Genomic DNA, 21797 nt, shown 5'->3' with positions numbered 1-21797 from the left:
TATTGGCATTTTATTTTTATTTTTATTTCCCACCCCTTTCCTAGTGGTCGGTCCAGCTCAGCCCAAGGGATACTCTTTGTGATGCTGTCGCTCATGATGGTGTGAAAGAAATCAAAGAAACCCGGTTTGCATTTTGCAAATGTCTCTTGCCTTGAGTGTTTGCTTCTGCCAAAGTGAGATAGATGTGGGGTCGGGGTCAGGTGGGGGCCCCTTTGAGAGAGCCACAGCCCTGACTCCCTCTGACACCGGCCACCTGCCTACCTCATGGAAGCAAATTTATCTTGCCCGCCTCTGCTGGGATCAGCTTAGTACTTTCCATTCCTTCCTTTCTTTTTATCCTTAAGCTGGAGGGATACAATAAGGGTGACCCCTGTAATCGCTGGGGAACTCTCACCACTAAACTCCACCAGATGTTGCTTTGCTCTGGCTGTGCAATCCACTGCACACACACACACACACACACACACACACACACACACACACACACACACACAGCCTCATTCGCTAGGGCTCCTGCCTCCATGCCCAGCTCTGGTGTCCCTCTCCTGGTGCTGTCCTGTCCCCAGAGCAAATGCTGACACAGAGTCCACCCCTGAGGTTGTTACATAAGTCCTTCCAGCTGCCTTCCATAGAATCCCTCATCTGCCAGTCCTGAGGGCACCCGGGAAGTTTGTGGAATTGATACATGGATGTCATGACCTGGGACCCAGGTGGATGTCATGGACCAGAAGTGTGTCAGAACCTACAGCACACACACACCAATGTTCACACCCTCTGTCATAGAGTACATCTCGTTTATTTTTGCTGCAGCTGCAGGCTGAAATGAATATGAACTCTTTCCACGGCGCTGCTGTCTTTATTTGGCTAGAGAGGGCTGGCGTATTTCCAGACCCCCTTTGTAGGGTAACAGAATTGCAGAACCTCTGTGCTCAGAGATCTGTGCTGGTTGCCCATCTGCTCCAGGCCAAGTTCAGGGTGTTACCATTACATGTCCTCCAACATTTGTCTGATGAAAATAGGGCTGTCCTAGTCTGTAATAACTTTTTTTTATACCCCTCCCATCTGACTGGGAGGCCCAGCCACTCTGGGCAGCTTCCAACATAAAAAACTATACAGGGCTGCCTTCAGATGCCTCCAGGATCAAATCAGAAACTGGGACGGCTTCTGTAAATCTGGGACTGTCCCTGGAAAATAGGGACACTTGGAGGGTCTGCCATTAATATATAAAGCCCTTAAGAACTTGGGACCAGTTTACCTGCGAGATCACCTCACCCCATGTACCATGCCCATTTGAATGCTTCAAACAGCAGAAGTAGCGCTGTTACAAAGGCTGCACAATCCCTGTTTTACATCTGTATGAATTTAATATTTTAGTGTGGCAACAACTTCCCTCTGGACTTCCCTGATCATTCACAGCACTCTTTCAATGCCTGCTAAGAGCATTTTTGTTTAGACAAGCCTACCCAGACATTTAGAACACTGATGCAAGTCTTACATTGTTGTTATTAATTCTTCTTAGGAATCATTTGATTGCTATCTTTTTTGTAAACTGCCTTTTTAAAGCAACCCAGCAGTGTACAATTTTTATGAAGCAAAAATGAAATGATAAAACCAGTCCAGTCCCCAATGGCAGCAGCATCTTCAGAGAACGCTGGGAGACACTCCCTGCCTGAAACCCTGAAGAGACCCTGTCAGTCCATGAGGACGAGACAGAGCAAGATGCACCAAGGGTCGCACTCAGTACATGGCAGTGTCCTGTGTTCCATGTAGCTCAGTATTGCCCACACTGACTTGCAGCCACTCTCCAGGGTTCCGGTCTGGCAGAAGGGCATTCCTACTTGAAGATGTTGGGGATTGAATCTGGGACCTTCTGCACTCTAAGCAGGTGCTGTACCACTCGGCCAGGCTCCCCTCCTGCAATTATTCTGTGCATTTGCTCCAACTGCCCCTACTAACCAGGCACAGCGGGTATTTTCTACTACCTACGTATGTATGTACACTGTTTAGTTTTACATGATAGTTTTCCAAATAACATTAATTTCAACAATGGGGGTGACGAAGGAAAGGCACTCTGCACATGATCAGAGGCACTCTGCTTAAGCATTGCTGCTTTGCATGGTTCAGAGCTTACGCAGAAAGCAGGACTTAAGGGCTCCAGCTCAAACGAAGTGCAGACCAGCTTTGACATTTGGGTCTGTGTTAGCACACTCCCACCCACCACCTGGGCCACTTCTTGCATGCCTACCTGCAGCTCCACCCCGTATCCAGTGTAGACAGTCACATTGTAGGTGCATTCCAGGAAACGGTTCCACGGCAGAGGTGGGTAGTCGGTTGAGTCAATGTATCCTTCTGGCTCGTAAAAATTCACGCCGCAGAGAACTGGAAGGAAACTCCATGTTAATCATAGACTGACCTGTCCCATAAAATCCATAACCAAATGTCCACTCATGTCTAGGCTATAACCAACCAGGCACTAATTCCCCTTAAAAGATTCATTTGTTTGTTGTCAATTGTTGTCAGGGCTAATGCCCTCCATAGAAACTTTCCAATTCTTACTAAAAAATTAAGTAAAAGCATAATGTGCTGGGGGGGGATGGGTTGGAGGCCTTGTCATTCCCCTCCCCTCTAAGAGCCAGACCGCTCTAGGTTGGGCCACTTAAATGCCCAAAGTAAAGGAGTGTTTAGTGGTGGGGAGGAGCCCATTGGGGATGGCAGGGCAGAGAAGGAGAAAGAGGCCGTGGTTTGCTTGGGTCCCTTCCATGTTGTGGGACAGACTACAGCCCAGGCCAGCCCAGAAACCAGCACCTGGAGGTCTACAGATTCCCCATCCCTGGCTGATGCTGACTGGCAGTGAGTGGCCCTCAAGGGTCTCAGGCAGAGGGTCTTTCCCAGACCTATGCAAAGCTGCTCCCCTTTGCTTTCTACAAGCAAAGCAATGATTCTGCTGGTGCTCTGTGGCCTCTGTCAAACGCGCATGGCTCCTCTCCCCTCCCCACCTGCTGTCCCAAAGGCCATTTAGCAAACGCACTGACCGCCTGGCAAGTCAGCTGTCTCCCACTGCCCTGCAGATTTGTGATAAAGCAGCAGCTGTGACCACTCCAACTCTTAGCAGAGGAGCGGGTAACAGGGTGCCCACCAGAGGTTGCTGGCCTCCAAGTCCCACCATCTCTGACCTTTCTTCACTGATGGGATTTGGAGTCCAGCATCCTCTGAAGGGAACCCCATGGGCAATCCCTGCTTCAGAGCATGGGAAGACAGAGGAATTTGGCAATGAGGGGGACTCCCCAGGGGGCACAGGCAGCCCCTGGAATGACTTTGGCCAACAACACCACTTTCCCTCCATACGGACTTCTGTCACAAAGGCATCATTGCAGAAGGGAGATGTCTTACTTGGAGTTTGCTCGGTGGTGATCACAGTGGTGGGGGTGATGGTGGGTGTGGGTGTGTCTCGGCTTTCCTTGGTTTCATCCTCTGGGCTCTTGACCGGAATCTGGGCTTCGCCCTCTGGAAAGGCAGCCACAAGTGGCTCTGTGGCTTTGGGGCCGCGAGAGGAAGTCTGTGGGATTGTCGGCTGCATTGTAAATGGTGAGATCTGGAACAGGGAGTAACTGGTCACCTCCCGGCTTCCTTTCGTGCTGCCCCACGAGGTCTGCTCTGGTGTTGTGGGCTTCTCCTTGTGAACTGTAGCCATCATGTCATTGTTGTCCCCCCAAGTGTGCAAGTGGTCTCTGGAAAAGGATGCCCTCGATGTTGGCAGGCTGGGCTGGGCAGCAACTGTGGTGGTTCTGAGCTTCTGATGTTTCCTGGCTGTGTTTCCTTGCTTGGAAGAGGATGGCTTCTTCTTGGAAGGTTGGATTGGTCTCGTGTTGGTGTAAGGGGGAGCTGTCAGTTTTGGGGACTCGTCCCTTTGTGAAGAGCCCTTCTTATTCATTGGGAAATCAAAGACGTCCTCTGTTGACTGAATGAGACTCTCAGGGGTAGGGTAACTTGACTCCATGTTCTCTCTTAGCAGTGTGTTGTTGGTGAACTCATCCGAGAGGTGTGGGGATGCCTTCAAAGAGTCCCTCTCCAATCCAGAGCGTATGCCTGTAACAGAAAGTCCAGAGAAAGAGACTTAAAAGCTCTGGTGTGCATTAGGTACATTTGCACTGAAGGGGGTTGGACTAGTTGCCCCTTGGGGTCCCTTCCAACTCTACAATTCTATGGCAGAGGCCAGGAACACTTTGCTCATCTCATAGGATCATAGACTAGTAGGGTTGGAAGGGACCCCAAGGGTCAACCAGTCTAGCCCTCTGCAATGCAGGAATAACAGAGTCTTTACTCCCCAGGTGAAGGTGGCTTTCTTCCAGACCTCTTGGCACCTGTAGCATTCCCAACTCAAATGTAGCTTCGCCAGCCTGGGGCCCTGCAGCTGTTTTAAGAGCACAACTCGCATCAGCCCTAACATCCTCTGCCTGGGTTGGTTGGGGCTGGTGGCAGCTGCAGGCCAAAACATCCGGAGAGAAAAGGCTACTTTTACCATCTTTTAAAAGATGGTGGGCATTGACTTTCACTCAAGCCCCACATGCTGAACCTACAGTACTCAGGTTAAGCAAAACCTTTGCAAGACAGTTGACTTGCAAACTAAGCTCAGGTGCTTGCATCAAAACCCGGAGCTCTTTAAAAGCTCTTTCTCTGTATAAAGATAGTGGGCATTTAGCTCAATGTGAAAATAATAATAATTTATATGCTTGGTAGGAGAGTGCAGTGTCCTCTTGGGTCAGGAAAACTTTGCCATCCAGCATCAGGAAACTGGCCGTGCAGGACTTGCTGTAGTGATGCAATGATCCAAAACAGGACTAAATGGGCCACAAGGTGTCACAGACAAGTCAATGGCTGTCTGCTTGGAACTGGTACCAGGAAAGACATCTGAAGGCAGCCCTGATTAGGGAAGTTTTATTCTGTTTTAGTCCTCTGTTGGGAGCCACCCAGAGTGGCTGGGGAAACCCAGCCAGATGGGTGGGGTAATAATAATAATAATAATAATAATAATAATAATAATAATAGCCTTTGCTCAGTCAGAGATTTTCCATGTCTGGCATACTAATGGGTAATTTATCTGCTGTCTTTAAAAAAAGCCCCTTCACCTGTGGTTTCACTTGGGGTTGAGGAGAAGTGCAACCTTCAAAAAGCAAATACAGAACCGCCACATGCACACACCAATCCACAAATATGACAAATCCCCTTTATAGGTCCTCCTGCATTTCAAGCCTCTCATTTCACCTCAACCCAAAGCAAAGAAGCCCACTTACTTTCACAGAAAATCTTAAATTGAGCGTGATTTGGCCAGTACGGGTTTAGCACTCTCCCCATGTAAGTGCCATCACACCAGAATGGCTAAATGGTTTTTTTGTGCTCTTCCTCTACAGTTCTAATGCCTTTGCTTGTGCTGCTATGGCAAATTCTTTTCCATAAAAGTCACTTCCATGGAGCACAGTGGGTGGGAAGAGAGCCCAGTGCCCCTCTTAGCTGCCCTGCCCTCAGTACAGAGAGGGAGCCAATAAGAAAGAGCAGCAGCGACAATGGCAGGCTGATGAGAAAAGTGGCAGTCCGCTGCCTTGCTGCCATAGCTCTCTTTCAGCACAAGGAAAATCTGGAAGGTCGGGGAAGTGTGCGTGGGTGATGGTGATGGGGCTGCTGGCATTTTTGCAGCTCTGAATGGGCTCCTGGGTTCCAAGAGCAATCTCCATGCTGGGTGCCTGCACCAACCTACGCACCACGTCAGAAAGCCCACACTAATGTTGCCAGGGGTGGATCTGAGTGGAATCCCCCCAACCGAGCAATGCTCTCAAGGGAACGCGACTGCAGGAACCCACTTGATGAAATAATTTCTGAGCTGGTTAGAATGGAAAAAACAAGGGAACTTGAATGTGCGCACATAAAGAAACTTTCCTTTTGAACCCTTTCAGACTCCTGTGCCTCCTTCACCTTATCACGTTCCTTTATCTTTGAAAGGAGGCAGAACAGGGGGGAGATGAATGAGCATGCAAGGCAGGAAAAGGCTGGCTTCAAAATGACACTCCCCACCTTGTGGCTTTGAGCTGTCTGTGCTCCGGAGTTTGGTGGGAACAAGCATCTTTCTCCACACACACACACACACACACACACACACCACTTGATTTCTTAAAAAAAAAAAAAAAATCAACTCCAGCTGCAGGCTCTTAATTTCTTAAGTAAATCACTTGAATTGTTTAATCAAATTAGTTAATTCTCTCTAGGCCTAAACTCAGGACAGCACACTGAAAGGCAACTGTTCTTTCATTGCCGCAGACTTGGTGATTAAACTTTAAGAAAGGAGAGAACATATTTTGCAGGAGTTGCTGGGTAGCGATGATCAGTTTTGGTGAGGCATGGCACCCCCACCCCCAGTAAAACACCACAACCTCTGGAGCTTATGGAGAAATTTCACCATCCTGTCCCGTCCCCCACACACACTTTGGCCAATTGGATTTTATGGTAAGGAGATGACATTAAATAAATGTCTCTCAAAAAAGAACCAAGCAGATGCTGCTGCTGCTTCTCTTCTCACTTGCCTTCTGAGCTCTGTTATGGCAAGGGGGAGGCCTGGGGGAGGCCCAGGAGGGCTGGTGGGGTAAGCAGAGTGTCTGTGCTTTGGCTTGTCCTTGCCATCCTTGACCAGCAAGCAATCCATGGTTTTGGGAAGTTCCCTGAATGGAATAAGCTATTGACACCCACGTTGGAATCCTGTGAAATTCATGCATTGTGTCAGTTCATTGATTGGTGCTTTTCTGTTTGATGTTTTGAATGGGATTTATTCTCACTGTAAAATGATTGATGGCCAGAGAACATTTGGTGTTGCCCTGAGAAAGCAGCAAAGAATTGTTGAGTCCCCCGGATGGAGGGGACTGAGCAGCAGATCTTGCTGGGTGCTGGTGTCACTGGCAGGCAGCAGAAGCATTTCTTGGCTGAGTATGAAAACCTCAGCGCCTGCCTGTGTGGTCTGGACCTTTTCCAAAGCTGCAGGCAGGTGTTCAATCTCTCCCCGCTGTAAACAGAAGGAAGAGGTTGCCATTTCTTTGGTAAAAGTGGCTTCATCTCATTATTCTTAAGAACTAAATCATCATCTTGTTGCAATTAATTACATATACACCAGGCAAGGATGGGAGTGATAATCAGGAAGGCAGGAAACGCTGATGGAATTGGCAGATTCCCTGCAAGGCAGTCAGCTGAAGGATTTGTGGCGCATTAACAAACACACAGAGAATTGCCAAAATCTCTCTGAAATTTGCAAGATGGAGACATTTCTGTGGCCAGCAGAAGTGACTAGGACCAAGGGAGCTTTGCAATCGCTTATCCTGCTTATTCTAGCATACCCACAATTTAAGATGGGAGATAAATTCATTCGGCAAATTTGTACTTCCCGAATAAATACGTAAACAGAAATGCCTGTTTCTGTTGTGAGTTCCCAAACCGCCCAAATGCCTTGTCCATCCAAAGGATGCAGACAAATATGCCTGTGTTAGAGGAAAGTGTTCTGGTGAAAATAATGCACAGAATTGAAATTAAGGAAAACTGGAATGTCTTTATACACAAAAATGTGTGCAGATGTTTATGTGAACTCTTCTTCTTCTTTGGAATTTTTTTTTTGCCTGAATTAGGCCAATGGCTCATCCTGTTCTCACAGCGGTCACCCAGGTGCTTGTAGGAATCCCACAAGCAGCACCTAGGCACATGAGTCATCTCTCCTCCTGAGGTTTCCAGCAGCTGGCATTCAGAGGCCTTGCTGAGATCAGCTGTGGTCGTGTAGAACATGGTGCCCGTGCAATTTCCAACCCGACAGGCAGAATTTCAGTGGCAAGAACAGAGAAGCCCACTGGTGTGTGTGTCATTCCTAATGACTGGGTAATGTGTAAGGAGCCCATCACAGGGAGGGATGGAGAGGCACAGTCTTTTGCTGCTGTTGATCCTCTTGGATTTTCTAGATGGCTCTGATCCACTGAGGAGCACTGTGAGGAATGAGCTCTGGAAACCCATTACCCTGAAATTGAGCTATTTCTTAGGAATGTAAGAAGCTGTTAAGGGAAATAAATGGCTCCTTTCACTAGTTTGCTTTCAGTAAATGGCTCAGCCAAAGAAATAGGCAGCTCCTGCTGCATTTGACCAAAACTGATGATGGGAGATGGCAGCTCTGGGTCTAGCAGGAGGGGGAGCTAGAGGGAGTTGGGAGAAGCCACCTCCTCATCCCATGCCAAAAACAATTCCTCCCTACAACTTTCCAGGTGGACCAGATTTCCTCCTCTTGGGGTACAATGCCTGGGTCAGGTAAAAGGGGGCCTATCTAGTCCAGAATCCTGTTCTCACAGTAGCCAACGATGCAAAGCTTGCCACCAATCAGTCCTGGTCTTCCTCTGAACAGACCCATTGAAAGGAATGGGCATGGCTACCTTTGGTCCATTTATTTCAAGGGGTCAGCCTCTGGGTCACATTAGCACTGGATACCACCCAATATAGAGTCATCATGACTGATAGCAACTGAGAGCCTCCTCCTCCTCCTCCTCCGATTGGCCTAATCACATTTTAAAGGCACCTGTGTTGGGGGCCATCCCTACATCATGCGCCATAGTAACTCAGAAGCGCAGCTGCAGTGCTGAGAGCAAGGAAACCTTGATTCTGTATCCACCTCCCACCTCTGTGCAGGGTCTGTCATGGAGGAATCTTGCAATGACAGAGCCAGGCTACATTTCTCCAGCAAATCCAGCAGAGGGGAGCCCTTCGCTCCCTCCGGTCCTGAGGCAGTCTGTTCCGCAGCCAAACAGTCCTTACCCTTAAGATGTTTCTCTGAATCTTTCATCAGAATTGCTGTCATCAGAATTGCAGAATTGCCATTTCTGTCAAGTTGTCCTAGTCCTGCTCTCTGAAGTGACCAAGAAGTCTGCTCCATCTTCTGTCTGACAGTCTGCAGGGACGCCTTGCTTTTGAGTTGAGCATGGTAATGCTGGGGCTATCCAAAGTATCTGTAGGGCACCAGGTCTGCAAAGGCTGCATTAAATCATCACCTCCATGTTGTTTGGAGGTAACATGCAGCTTGGAAGCTTAGCCAAGTCAGGTTACTCAGGGCCAGGGTTCTGGTATTCATTTACAAAGCCCTGAGCAACTTAGGTCCCAGGGAACCCTTGCATGCATCCCAGCTTGATCACTAAGATCAGCCGCAGGAGCATTGCTGGTTGTTCCCTGATTGGTGAGGCTCACCCGATAACTATAAGAAACTGAGCTTGAAGTGACATCGGCCCAGTCCTGTGGAACTCTTCTCACTGGAGATTCAGCATGCACCTTCTGTGCCAACTTTTAAATGCCTGCTGAAAACTTTTCTATTCCCCCAGGCCTACACAGGAAATCAGGAGCACATCCTTCCACAATGGTTAACTGGTGTCATGTTCCCCCTGTATAGACACAGTGGGGTAAAAACATTTAAATAAGTAAGTAAATAAATAAATAAATAAATAAATAGGGCCCTTGACCCAGGATGTAATTACGCTGAGACTCTGAGCTTGGAAAACAAGAAAGCTAAGTTTATTAAAGGAAATACATACTTGGTCGGAAAGATCCTATTACAGTCTAACAATGGTGGAGCTGCGACGAAACCATGCCTGCTCTTTATTCTCAGCAGGAGAGACACAGAAAGGATCTCCTCTCCTGGATCTCTTAGGGTGGGAGGCTGGGGGAAGATCCTTTCTATTTTCTATTTTTCTTTTTAGTTTTGCTCTTTTTTACTTTTTAAATTTAGATTAGGTTTGCTTTTGTTAAATTTTATGCTGAAAACGTGTAATAAAATTGATCGACCATGGGGGGGGCAAATATGTCTTCTCTCCCAAGTGAGCAAGGAGGAGGAAGACAAGGAAATGAGGTCAGCAGCTCTAGAAGTCCCTCCCTCTAGCTCTACCCTTCCATGCAGACACATCAACCTACAGGTTGCATCCCAACACAACCACGGTTTCTGCCATTCACTCTGAGTGCATTAACCAGGAGTTCCCAAACTAAGGCCCGGGGCCCGGATGCGGCCCAATCACCTTCTAAATCCGGCCTGCGGACGGTCCGGGAATCAGCATGTTTTTACATGAGCAGAATGTGTCCTTTTATTTAACATGCATCTCTGGGTTATGTGCGGGGTCTGCCTGGTGTTTTTACATGAGTAGAATGTGTCCTTTTATTTAAAATGCATCTCTGGGTTATTTGTAGGGCATAGGAATTCGTTCATTTTTTTCCCTTCAAAATATAGTCCAGCCCCCCCCAAGGTCTGAGGAACAGTGGACCAGCCCCCTGCTGAAAAAGTTTGCTGACCCCTGGCATTAACACTAATTGTGCTAATTGTGCAGCACTGAAGTCCACCAAACGCAGTGTTTCCCAACCAGTGTGCCTCCAGATGTTTTGGGTCTACAACTCCCATCATTCCTGACCACTGGTCTTGCTAGCTAGGGATGATGGGAGTTGTAGTCCCAAAACATCTGGAGGCACACTGGTTGAGAAACACTGCACCAAAGGGTTGGAATGAGATGGAATAACACAATAAAGAAAGAAAACTTTTTCTCCCCCTTTGCTTACCTCAGCCTGTGAGGTTTGTTTGCTATGTGCATTCAAGTCATTTTCAAAATCCTTTAATGAACCAATTTATGAGAAAGGAGGGGGGATTAAAATTTATTTCTGAAAAGCAGAGTGTTCCCCCCACCTACCCACTCAGGGGAGGTAAAAACGCTTCCCAAGATTGTTATTTAAAATGGTTGCTGGCATTTAAAATAATATGACTAATTTCTCATTAGCTCCTTTGCTAGAAAGCACTGGATGATCTGCCTCTTCAACAAGGCATGAAATGAAAAATGTAGCACCACAAACCCATAATGAGATCCATTCAAACCCCTTAATTTCCTAAAGGCGGTCTTGTTTGTTGACTCTGCAGGATGAACTTGAATCATATTAAAGCCAGAAAGAGTGGCTCCCCCATTTGCCAACACCCCCACCTCAACTCCATGAGGATCCAAGAAGGGGCCTCCACATTTTGCTGCCTGAGGTGGGGCAGCCAAGAAGGACTCCCCCATCTTCCCAGCCCCCCAGGCCACGAGGTCAGCCCACAGGCCCACCTTGCTCAACATTCCCTTCCCCAGGCTGGTTGTCTTCTACCTCGCTAGCCTTCCCCAGCCGGAGCCCCCCCCCCTGCAAGCCCACCGGTAGGGCATGAAAGCGACAGCCCTCAATCTCTCCCCTTAACCCCTAAGATGTCCTGCTGGGTCCAAGGCACAGCAAGCCCAGCAGCTGATGGGAAGCTCCCAAGCAGGACAAGAACTCAGCAGCCCCCCCCCACTTGTGGCTGGGAGCTGCTGGGAGCTTTATTTGCTGTGACAATTGCGACATCCCTTTAAGAAACCACCTGCCTCCTGGCAAACTGTAATGGTGCTGGGTTGCTTTCTCACGAGTAACATGCTCCAACTCTGTAAATGGTTTTTTACACTTTTATTATATACAGTGGTGCCTTGACTTACGAATTTAATCTGTCCCGAAGGCACCTTCGTAGGTCGAAAAATCCGTAACTCGAAAAGCGCCATTGGAAATGCGATTTCCCATAGGAATGCATTGGAAACGGAAAAATTCGTAAGTCGAAGCAACCCTATCTAAAAATTCTTAAGTAAAAAAAACCCTATCTAAAACCGCCACGGTTTCCGTTCGGGTGTCGAGAAATTCGTAAGCGTGCGGCCATTTGGCCCATTCGTACGTTGAAAAATTCGGTTGTCAAGTTGTTCGTAAGTCGAGGTACCACTGTACATACGTACAAGACAGAGCATCAAAGTGCATGACCGTTCAGTCCGAGTCAGAATCTGGAAGTGCTGCACAGGGGAACTTTCTCCAGCAAAACACCCTCGGTGCCCCCAGTCTCCTCCTCTCCTCACGGTGCTTCTCCCCCCTACACTGCTGGGGTGATGGGGCTGGTGGAGCACCTTCCCCCCTTGAGCTGCTCAGCTGTAGCCCCTGGAGCCTCCCCTTCCGCAGCACTCTGGTCTGACCCTCCAGACCTTCCCTGCTGACACCTTGTACTCTCAGCATCCCGAAGCTCCTCCGCCTGAGGAAGCCTTGGCACCACCCTCTCAGTCTCAGCATCCTGAAGCACCTGGTACCACCTTTCCAGGCTCTCTGCTGGCTCCTGGAGGTCCACTAACACAAACCCTCTGAGATTGGCAGAGGAGGCCCTCTTGGTTGTTCCGCCACCCTCAGAAGCTTGGGGGTTGGAGGCTCAAGGGAATAAGAGGGCTTTCTCTGTGATGGCCCCTAAGCTTGGGAAATCCTTCCCTAGAAAGTTACATCTGGAACTCTCATTGTAGAGGGAATGCTGAAAGTGTACCTCTGTACCTCAACCCTCTCAAGATGTGTGTTTTCAAGACCTGCCTTATTTCTGAGATTATTTCAAACTGCTTTTAATATTGGGCTTTGTGTTATTGCATGCCCTGGGACCTTACAGTGAAGAGTGAACAGCAGCAGCAGCAGCAGCAGCAGCATCTTATGGGAGTGAAGGCCACAATTTAACTCTGCTATGTGTCGAAGTCCTTCGTTTTGTCTCTCCTGAATTTTCCAACAACATTCTTTGGCTACAGAGGGTAGGACCCAAACCAATGGATTCTGATGGTAAGAAAGGTGATTCTGACTAAACTCTGGGAAGAATTTTCTGAGGGCAACAGTCATTGGGCAGTGGAACAGACTCCCTCTGCAGGTGGGGGACTCTCCTTCACTAGAGCAGTGTTTCTCAACCTTTTTTGGGCCACGGCACACTTGTTCCGTGAAAAAAATCACGAGGCACAGCACCATTAAAAAAGTTAAAAAATTTAACTCTGTGCCGCCCTATATTATAATTATGACTGTAAGAAACACTTGTGTTGTGCATTGGTGGCCGCCAGGCTCGTTTGCACTGAGCTTTGGGAAAGAGGAGGAGAAATATGAGAAATATTGTTTTCCGGTGGGTCCCGCCAGGCACGTGACAATGCAAATCGCCCTTCTCGTCGCCGCATGTCGCGGCACACCAGCCAGCGTCTCGCGGCACACTAGTGTGCCGCGGAACAGCGGTTGAGAAACGCTGCACTAGAGGACAAAAATGTATCAATACAGGATGGAATGGAATAAATAAAAAAATTGTCCAGTAGCACCTTAGAGACCAACTAAGCTTTCATGCGTGTTCCGTCCTCACTCCACTGCCTTATGGCCTATGCGCATTGCGCAGCTCAACGTGCAGATCAACCTCCCTGTTCTCCATTAAGCAGACGATTTAGAAATCTTGACTGTATTGAAGGAACAAGGATGAGGTAAAACTAGAAGGCAATAGAAGTACATACAATAAGTATATTGTATACGTGGGGCTACCTTTGAAGGTGACCCGGAAACTACAACTAATCCAGAATGTGGCAGCTAGACTGGTGACTGGGAGCGGCCGCCGGGACCACATAACCCCGGTCTTGAAAATATTATTATTATTATTATTATTATTATTATTATTATTATTATATCTAACAAACAACGATCCAAACATCATTACGTTACTACATGTTAACTGCAGGCAAGACAAGAGATTACCAATGATGCAATCACAACAGGCAGAAACTCCAAACATGTAGTAGAGAAATCCTGACTCATGGGGATCCTCCTCTTTCTTCACCATCTAGAATACAGGATGGTGCATTTTACATTGAAATACGGGTCAAGAACCCAGGGGGTGCATGCCCCAACCAGTTCCATTGTGTACTTGCCAGGCTTGTAAAGGTAAAGGTAAAGGGGCCCCTGACCATCAGGTCCAGTTGTGTCCGACTCTGGGGTTGCGGCGCTCATCTCGCTCTATAGGCCAAGGGAGCCAGTGTTTGTCCGCAGACAGCCCACAGGTCATGTGGCCAGTATGACAAAGCTGCTTCTGGTGAACCAGAGCAGCGCACGGAAACACCATTTACCTTCCTGCCGGAGCGGTCCCTATTTATCTACTTGCACTTTGATGTGCTTTCGAACTGCTAGGTGGGCAGGAGCTGGGACCAAGCAACACTCCGTTGCAGGGATTCGAACCGCCGACCTTCTGATGGGCAAGCCCTAGACTCTATGGTTTAACCCATAGCGCCACCTGGGTCCCAGGCTTGAGGAAGGCTGAAATGGCACAAGTCTGTCGGTAGTTCATTCTCTCTCTCTTCCTCTCCCTCTCCCTTTTCAGTAAAGAATCCCAAGCTGTTTTGGAACAAGCTTATCTGATCTATACCCTGAACAGGCCTTTAAAACAATGTTTAAATAAAGAAAACAACTTGCAAGGTTAAACCCAATACGCAAAGGCACACAAAGGACTCATTAGATTTTAATATGTGTGTCAAGGTAGAAGGCTTTGGGGGACACATCACAGCTTTTCAGCTAGTCTGGAAAGATGGTGTTGGAAATCATGAGTGTGTGAAGCCGATTGTGATTATGATTATGATTATTTTTAAAAAGGGGGGGTCGCTGTGCAGGATGAGGTACACAAAGTGAATATGTTTGCAGATGACACCCTCTTATTTTTACAAAATCCAATAACAGCCCTCAAGCCACCTAAGCACCAGTTAGAAATGTATCACAGGGTAGCAGGATTGCAAATCAGCTATTCTAAATCCGTGCTCCTTCCTATCAATTTAGATGACACTACAAGAGACTGGTTACTAGTTAACTCTCCATGTGCCACACGGAGGATTTAAGTACTTAGGTATTAACTTCACGGCAGACACAAGAAAACTGAGACACAGAAATAAAATAATAATAATAATAATAATCATAATAATAATCATAATAATAATATATTTATTCCCCAGCCAATCTGGGTGACTCCCAACCAAATATTACAAACACAACTATTGGGGACTGTAGAAAGGCAATGACAAACCTAGACAACATCTTAAAAAGCAGAGACATCACCTTGCCAACAAAGGTCCATATAGTTAAAGCTATGGTTCCCCCAGTAGTGATGTATGGAAGTGAGAGCTGGACCATGAAGAAGGCTGATCGCCGAAGAATTGATGCTTTTGAATTATGGTGCTGGAGGAGACTCTTGAGAGTCCCATGGACTGCTAGAAGATCAAACCTATCCATTCTGAAGGAAATCAGCCCTGAGTGCTCACTGGAAGGACAGATCCTGAAGCTGAGGCTACAGTATTTTGGCCACCTCATGAGAAGAGAAGACTCCCTGGAAAAGACCCTGATGTTGGGAAAGATGGAGGGCACAAGGAGAAGGGGACGACAGAGGACGAGATGGTTGGACAGTGTTCTTGAACCTGCAAACATGAGTTTGACCAAATTGCGGGAGGCAGTGGAAGACAGGAGTGCCTGGCGTGCTCTGGTCCATGGGGTCACGAAGAGTCGGACACGACTAAACAACAACAACAACAACAACAACAACAACAACAACAACAACAACAAGAAAGGCATTCAGCAAGCACTTAGGAAATGGAAATATCTCAGCCTTAAAGGTAAAGGTAAAGGGACCCCTGACCATTAGGTCCAGTCGTGACTGTCTCTGGAGTTGCGGTGCTCATCTCGCGTTATTGGCTGAGGGAGCCGGCGTACAGCTTCCGGGTCATGTGGCCAGCATGACAAAGCCGCTTCTGGCGAACCAGAGCAGGACACAGAAACGCCGTTTACCTTCCCAATGCAATTCTGGGCTGCATCAATAGGAGTATAGCATCTAGATCAAGGGAAGTAATAGTAGCACTGTATTCTGCTCTGGTCAGACCTCACCTGGAGTACTGTGTCCAGTTCTGGGCACCACAGTTCAAGAAGGATACTGACAAACTGGAACGTGTCCAGAGGAGGGCAACCAAAATGGTCAAAGGCCTGGAAAAGATGCCTTATGAGGAACGGCTTAGGGAGCTGAGTATGTTTAGCCCAGAGAAGAGAAGGCATCCTAGGCATGCACAGAGGCGATTTTTGGCAGCACTTGGCAAGTGAGCGAGCAGCCAGCCGCCGAGCGAAGCATTTTACAGGGAGGCGGCCGGCTGCTCGCTCGCTTGCCGGGGGGGGGGGGAGGCAAGCGGAGTCTCACTAGCCAACAGAGAGGGAGAGGAGCTGCTTCCTTGGAAATCCGGTAAATTTACGAGGTATTTAACAAACTGGGGTCATGGCGGTAAACGGATTTAAATCCGGGGGTTTTCCACCAAAAACGGGAGGGTTGACAGCTATTTGACCTTCTGATCAGCAAGCCCTAGGCTCTGTGGTTTAACCCACAGCTGTGGCCAAATTCTTACTATTATTTTTCAAGTTTTGCCTATTCCCACCCCTCCTATTCAGCTAAACAGATGGCAAAACAAACTGAACACATTTTTGTCAGGAGGCAAAAAATCTAGAATATGCAACAAAAGTCTCTTCAAACATAGAACAAAAGGAGGGATGAAAATGCCTAACTTAATCTTATACTATGCTGCTTTTCAAATCAAATCCTTGATCCCATTGCTCAGGGGAAGAACAGAGGACCCTTGGGTCCAACTCAAGGTGGTCCCTCCCACACCTTTTGTTACCTTTGTCCTTGGAGGAGGTAAGGAAAATAGATCATCCATTTACTAGATCAGTACAGATGGTGTGCAGAACATGGAGCAAAACATTGGCCCCTGACCCTTCACCACTGGTCCCATTCCTGGCTCATTCAGCTTTCAGACATACAGATAAATATCAAGAGTTCAAGGATTGGGAAGATATCGTAGGCATTTACACAATCCGTAACCTGCTTCCCAGAGGGAAAGCAATTTCCCAAGAGGAACTGCAAGGTAAATTAAAAGGCATTCATACTGGAGAATTTTAAGCATGTGTGGTGAAGTTAGCTTTTTGTTGGTTCCATCCATGTGGCCCAGATTTACCCCTGTGGAGATCATGGGGGATGTGGAGGTGTCAGGAACCCAGCCTCCGGCTCAATAACACAGAGGGTGTAGTTAATTAGAAGAATGATTTATTGCCCTAGTACACAGATAACTCTGGCAGGCATTAACCCAGCTGCCGCCACCATGAATTATAATGACTCTTCTGAAGAGTCTCTCCTCTTCCGCCAACTTAAATGGAATGTATGGCCCTTACTGGTACGTTTCTGATTCCACCTCTTATCATACACCCTCCCCCAGCGACAACTCCGTGGGCTCATTGGATCCCCTCCAACTTCTTCCTGAGAAGACAGTCAATCTTCTCTTCTTTGCCTTTTTCCTCTCCCTGAGAGACCTGGCTGAGATCCTGCTCGGCTGAGAAGTTGGCCCTCGGCTAGGCTCCTTTTTTCTGGTAGATAACCATATCTCTTCCTGCCTACTTCCTTCACTGGAAGCTGGCTGGGCTGGCTCATTCATGACAGGAGGCTTCCGAGGAGGCCAAGGCGGAGGCTTCAAAAGAGGGGGAAAGGCTACAGTAGACTGAGCTCCACAGACATGAAGGTGTCTTCATCTGCCAGGGAAAGGAAGATGGTACCTTGGGGAGTCTGTTTACAGAGAGAAGAGGGTTTCTGAGGACAAGGGCACACTGAAGGTGGAATGCTGCACCTGGAAGCCCTTCTGCTCCAGGCTGGCTGCTTCCATCTCGCTTTTCAGGCTGAGAGAGCCAGTGTTTGTCCGCAGACAGCTTTCCAGGTCATGTGGCCAGCATGACTAAGCTGCTTCTGCTGCAACGGGACATCTACTGAGTGCCAGGGTGCATGGAAACACCATTTACCTTCCCACCACAGCAGTACCGATTTCTCTACTTCTACTGGCATGCTTTCGAACTGGTAGATTGGCAGGAGCTGGGACAGAGCAAGGGGGGCTCACCCTGTTGCAGGGATTCGAACGGCTGGCCATCTGATCAGCAATCCCAAGAGGCTCAGTGGTTTAGATCACAGTGCCAACCACATCCCTACAATTAGCAATAGCTCAACACTGGAAGAACCAGACTGAAATACCCCATAACATATGGGGAAATAATATCTGGGATACAGCAATATCTGAGCATCTCACCAGACACAGGAGGGCAATTAAAAGCCTAACAAATAGAGATACCTTCCAAGAAATGTGGACCCCTTTTGTTAACTATGCTAATGACAAAAATCATGACCATTCAATATTCTCTGTGGAAAGGTTACATTAAGTAATATGTTTGAACACTGAATGTGTAAGTTTATGTCTAGAGTCAATAGATAGAACAAACTCCATTAGATGTACTGCTGGATAAGTGTTTAATGGTTCTTGTATTTGTATTTGTTTAAAAACCAATACAAAATAGTTTTAGTTTTTTAAATGTGCTGCTTGGAAAAGTGCTTTCTTTTCTCTGTCCTGTCCACATGTTCCAACATTAGAATGACACAGCTGTTCTTCAGTCCTGCCACAGGGCTTGCAGTGTTCCTTCTTCGTCAGGCTGCCTTGCCTAAATTTGGCACGTCCTCCTCCGACTCCTTCCTTCTACAGTATCTGTCCCCAAGCAACACACTTGTTTCTCTTCCTCTTAATTCAGCCTCCCCCACCTCCATTTGTATTCAACTTGCACAGTCGCCTGCAGAGAAACACATTAGGAGGCAAAAAGGCTTGCATCTCTAATGTGTTGGGAGCCCCTCTCTCCATGTGTCTGACTGCAATTCAGGTGAAGGGGTGATCTTAAGCTGAGGTGGGGGCAAGATTTATAAGCAGAGGAAGTTCAGGGAATGTGTGCATACAGAGGAAGGGCAAACCATGGGCAGGGAGGGAGGTAAAGGAGTTAGTTAGTCAATAAATACACCATGAATAAACGGAAGAAACGGAGCAGGAAGACTACTGTAGCCCACCCAGGAGGGACATAGATAAGTGAGGCACAAAAATAGACTCCGGAGGTGGGAGGGCCATGGAAGTGTGCAAATATTTGTGGGCTGCAAATTCTGCCCTCCCCACATTCTTCACCCCACAGCCTATTCCCCATGTTATATAGTTAAAGAACAGCAAGCATGTGACTAAGCTTCAGTTTTGCGACCTCAGGGTTTGAGAAGGCCCAAGGCAAGACCCCCTCCATGGGTACCCCCAGCTAGGGTCGCCAGACCTCCAGGCCTGACTGGAAGTCTCCAGGTTTGCCTGGACCCCTCCAGGTGGCAGCGGAAGGGCTTGAATCTCTAGGTGGGCCAGAGTGCCTTGAGGAGGAGGAGGAGGAGGAGGAGGAGGAGGAGGAGGAGGAGGAGGAGGAGGAGGAGGAGGAGGAGGAGGAGGACATGGGTAGGCAAACTAAGGCCCGGGGCCCAGATCCGGACCAATTACCTTCTAAATCCAGCCCATGGACGGTCTGGGAATCAGCATGTTGTACATGAGTAGAATGTGTCCTTTTATTTAAAATGCATCTCTGGGTTATTTGTGGGGCATAGGAATTCGTTCATTCTTTTTTTAAAAAAAATATAATCTGGCCCCCCACAAGGTCTGAGGGACAGTGGACCGGCCCCCTGCAGAAAAAGTTTGCTGACCCCTGCTCTAAGAGGAGGTAAAGAGCAATGAAATTCATGAGCATCTACAATATGCTGGGCTGGAAGTAGACTTTGCACTTATAATGATGCATAGAGGCAGTGTGGCATAGTAGTTAGTGCAGGGTTCATCAACCTTTTTGGAGCAGTCAGCACATTTTTGAGTGTGTGTGTGTGTGTGTGTGTGTGTGTGTGTTGAGAGTACCCATGACAAAATTTCTGCTATGGGGAAAGGCTTGCCATGGCATAAAAGGGCTTCCATGGGGAGAATGGCATCTTAGAGAGACAGCCAACCTCGACAGCCTTATGCTTGCCATGGGAAGGCAGCTAAGAACATGAGAAGAGTTTGCTGGATCAGCACAATAGCCCTCTAGTCCAGCATCCTATTCTCCCAGGTGCCCACAAGCGAAGCCCACAAGTTTCAATCCCCACAGGTGAAACCATGGAAAGTCACTGCCAGCGAATTTTGAGAAAAGACAAAAAGAAAAATCATACAAAGTTAGAGCATACGCGGACGATTTGATAGTAACAACTGAAAGCCCAAAACAAAGTATTCCAGCAGCTATAGAAACGATTAACAAATTTGGAAGATTGGCAGGATTTAAAATAAACTACAAAAAACGAACTTATTAGTTTAAAAATATGAGACCTGAGGAGAAAAAATATTTACAAGAAACTACAGGTTTGGAGATTAAGAATAAAGTAAAATACTTGGGAATTTGGATATCCACACAATGTATTAATTTGTACCAGGATAACTATATACAAACATGGACCAAGATAAAGAACATGGAAACTTGGAATAGACTCCATCTCTCCCTTTGGGGCAGGATCTCAGTAGTTAAAATGAATATTTTACCAAAAATGATCTTCCTGTTTCAAACCATTCCCATACTAGGAGGAATGAAATGCTTTAAAAATTGGAGGAAAGACATCACCAGATTCATTTGGAGTGGAAGAAACCCAAGAATTAAACATCAAATACTTATAGACCAAAGGGAGAGGGGAGGTTTTGCCCTACCTGAATTAGAACTCTACCACACGCCACTGGGCTAATATGGATCAAAGACTGGATTACTTTAAGAGATATGGATGTGCTAGACCTAGAGGGTTTTGATAACTGCTACGGCTGGCACGCATATCTAATTTACGAAAAGGTGGGGGTACACAAGGGATTTTTGAATCACATTATAAGAAAATTGTTATATAAGATCTAGGTAAAATACAAAGGAATATTAAAACCAAAGATCCCTTTGTGGACCTCACCGACAGAAGCCCTGGCTGTTAAAAAGAAAAATATGAAGGGAGACAGGACCACTTATAGACAGCTGCTAGAAGAAATTAATGATAATTTAATTGAAGATATTAGAAGATATCTGACAGACTGGCTGCCATATTGTCAAAAGGGTGTGTGCCATGAGAGCTGCCTTCCCTGGTGCATGGAGGGTGCTGTCCCATCTCCAGTGCTGAAGTGAAAACCATCTGCCAACCTGGTTTCCGTGCACCCAGGGGGACACCCTGTCTAGGGCAGCCAAATGCATGTGCTGGCCAAATGGAGCACCCTCTTCTTATTACCTTTCTCCATTTCAGTGCCAATTAAATTTACATAATGTCACTGGCTACTCCCCAGCCTTTCAGGCTGGCTTTGATTCCCCCATGAAAACAGCAGGAAATAACTATATGCTGGATTTCCACCCCAAATTTCATCACTTTAGTCTCATAATTTTCTAGGTAAAGGGAGCTGCCAATGGATATTTTCTGGAATCAAATGACATGGAAATGAGAATTAAGGACCTGGCAGAGACCAGAGTTCGAATCCCCACTCAGCCACAAAGTTTATTGAGTGTGACCTTGGCTAGTCACTGCCTTTCAGGCTAGCCTACCTCACAAGGTTGTTGCAGGGATTAGATTATCCATATGCTCTGCTTAGCCTACTTCACAGGTAAAGGTAAAGGGACCCTTGACCGTTAGGTCCAGTCACGGACAACTCTGGGGTTGCGGCGCTCATCTTGCTTTACTGGCCGAGGGAGCCGGCATACAGCTTCTGGGTCATGTGGCCAGCAGGACAAAGCCGCTTCTGGCCAGAGCAGCGGACGAAAATGCCGTTTACCTTCCCGCCAGAGCGGTACCTATTTATCTACTTGCACTTTGACATGCTTTTGAACTGCTAGGTTGGCAGGAGACGTCACAGGTAGAGTTGGTATATTTTGAAGAGCAAAAAAGAGGACACATTTGCCTACTACTTTTAACTATGGATCATTATGACAACTCTTCCCCATGAAAAAGAGAACATGTGGCAACCTTAGTTAGGGTGAGGATAAAATTGAGAAAGAGGGAAGGACCAATC

At 47.3% G+C, this 21797-nt stretch overlaps 1 protein-coding gene across 1 annotated transcript in view; it reads right to left on the bottom strand.

Moving 5' to 3' along the window:
* Positions 1 to 21797, bottom strand: part of SEZ6L (seizure related 6 homolog like) — a 125206-nt gene that overhangs the window by 55427 nt on the left and 47982 nt on the right. Inside the window, exons 2-3 of the mRNA XM_035099185.3 lie at positions 3391 to 4086; positions 2246 to 2379 (exon numbers count right to left, since the gene is read on the bottom strand). Coding sequence (XP_034955076.1) covers positions 2246 to 2379; positions 3391 to 4086 — 830 coding nt within the window. The remainder of the gene's footprint in view (positions 1 to 2245; positions 2380 to 3390; positions 4087 to 21797) is intronic.

This window comes from Zootoca vivipara, chromosome 16 (genome assembly GCF_965207765.1).
Source record: "Zootoca vivipara chromosome 16, rZooViv2.hap1.1, whole genome shotgun sequence".
NCBI lineage: Eukaryota > Metazoa > Chordata > Lepidosauria > Squamata > Lacertidae > Zootoca > Zootoca vivipara.
This window is presented reverse-complemented; position numbering and strand designations above follow the sequence as displayed.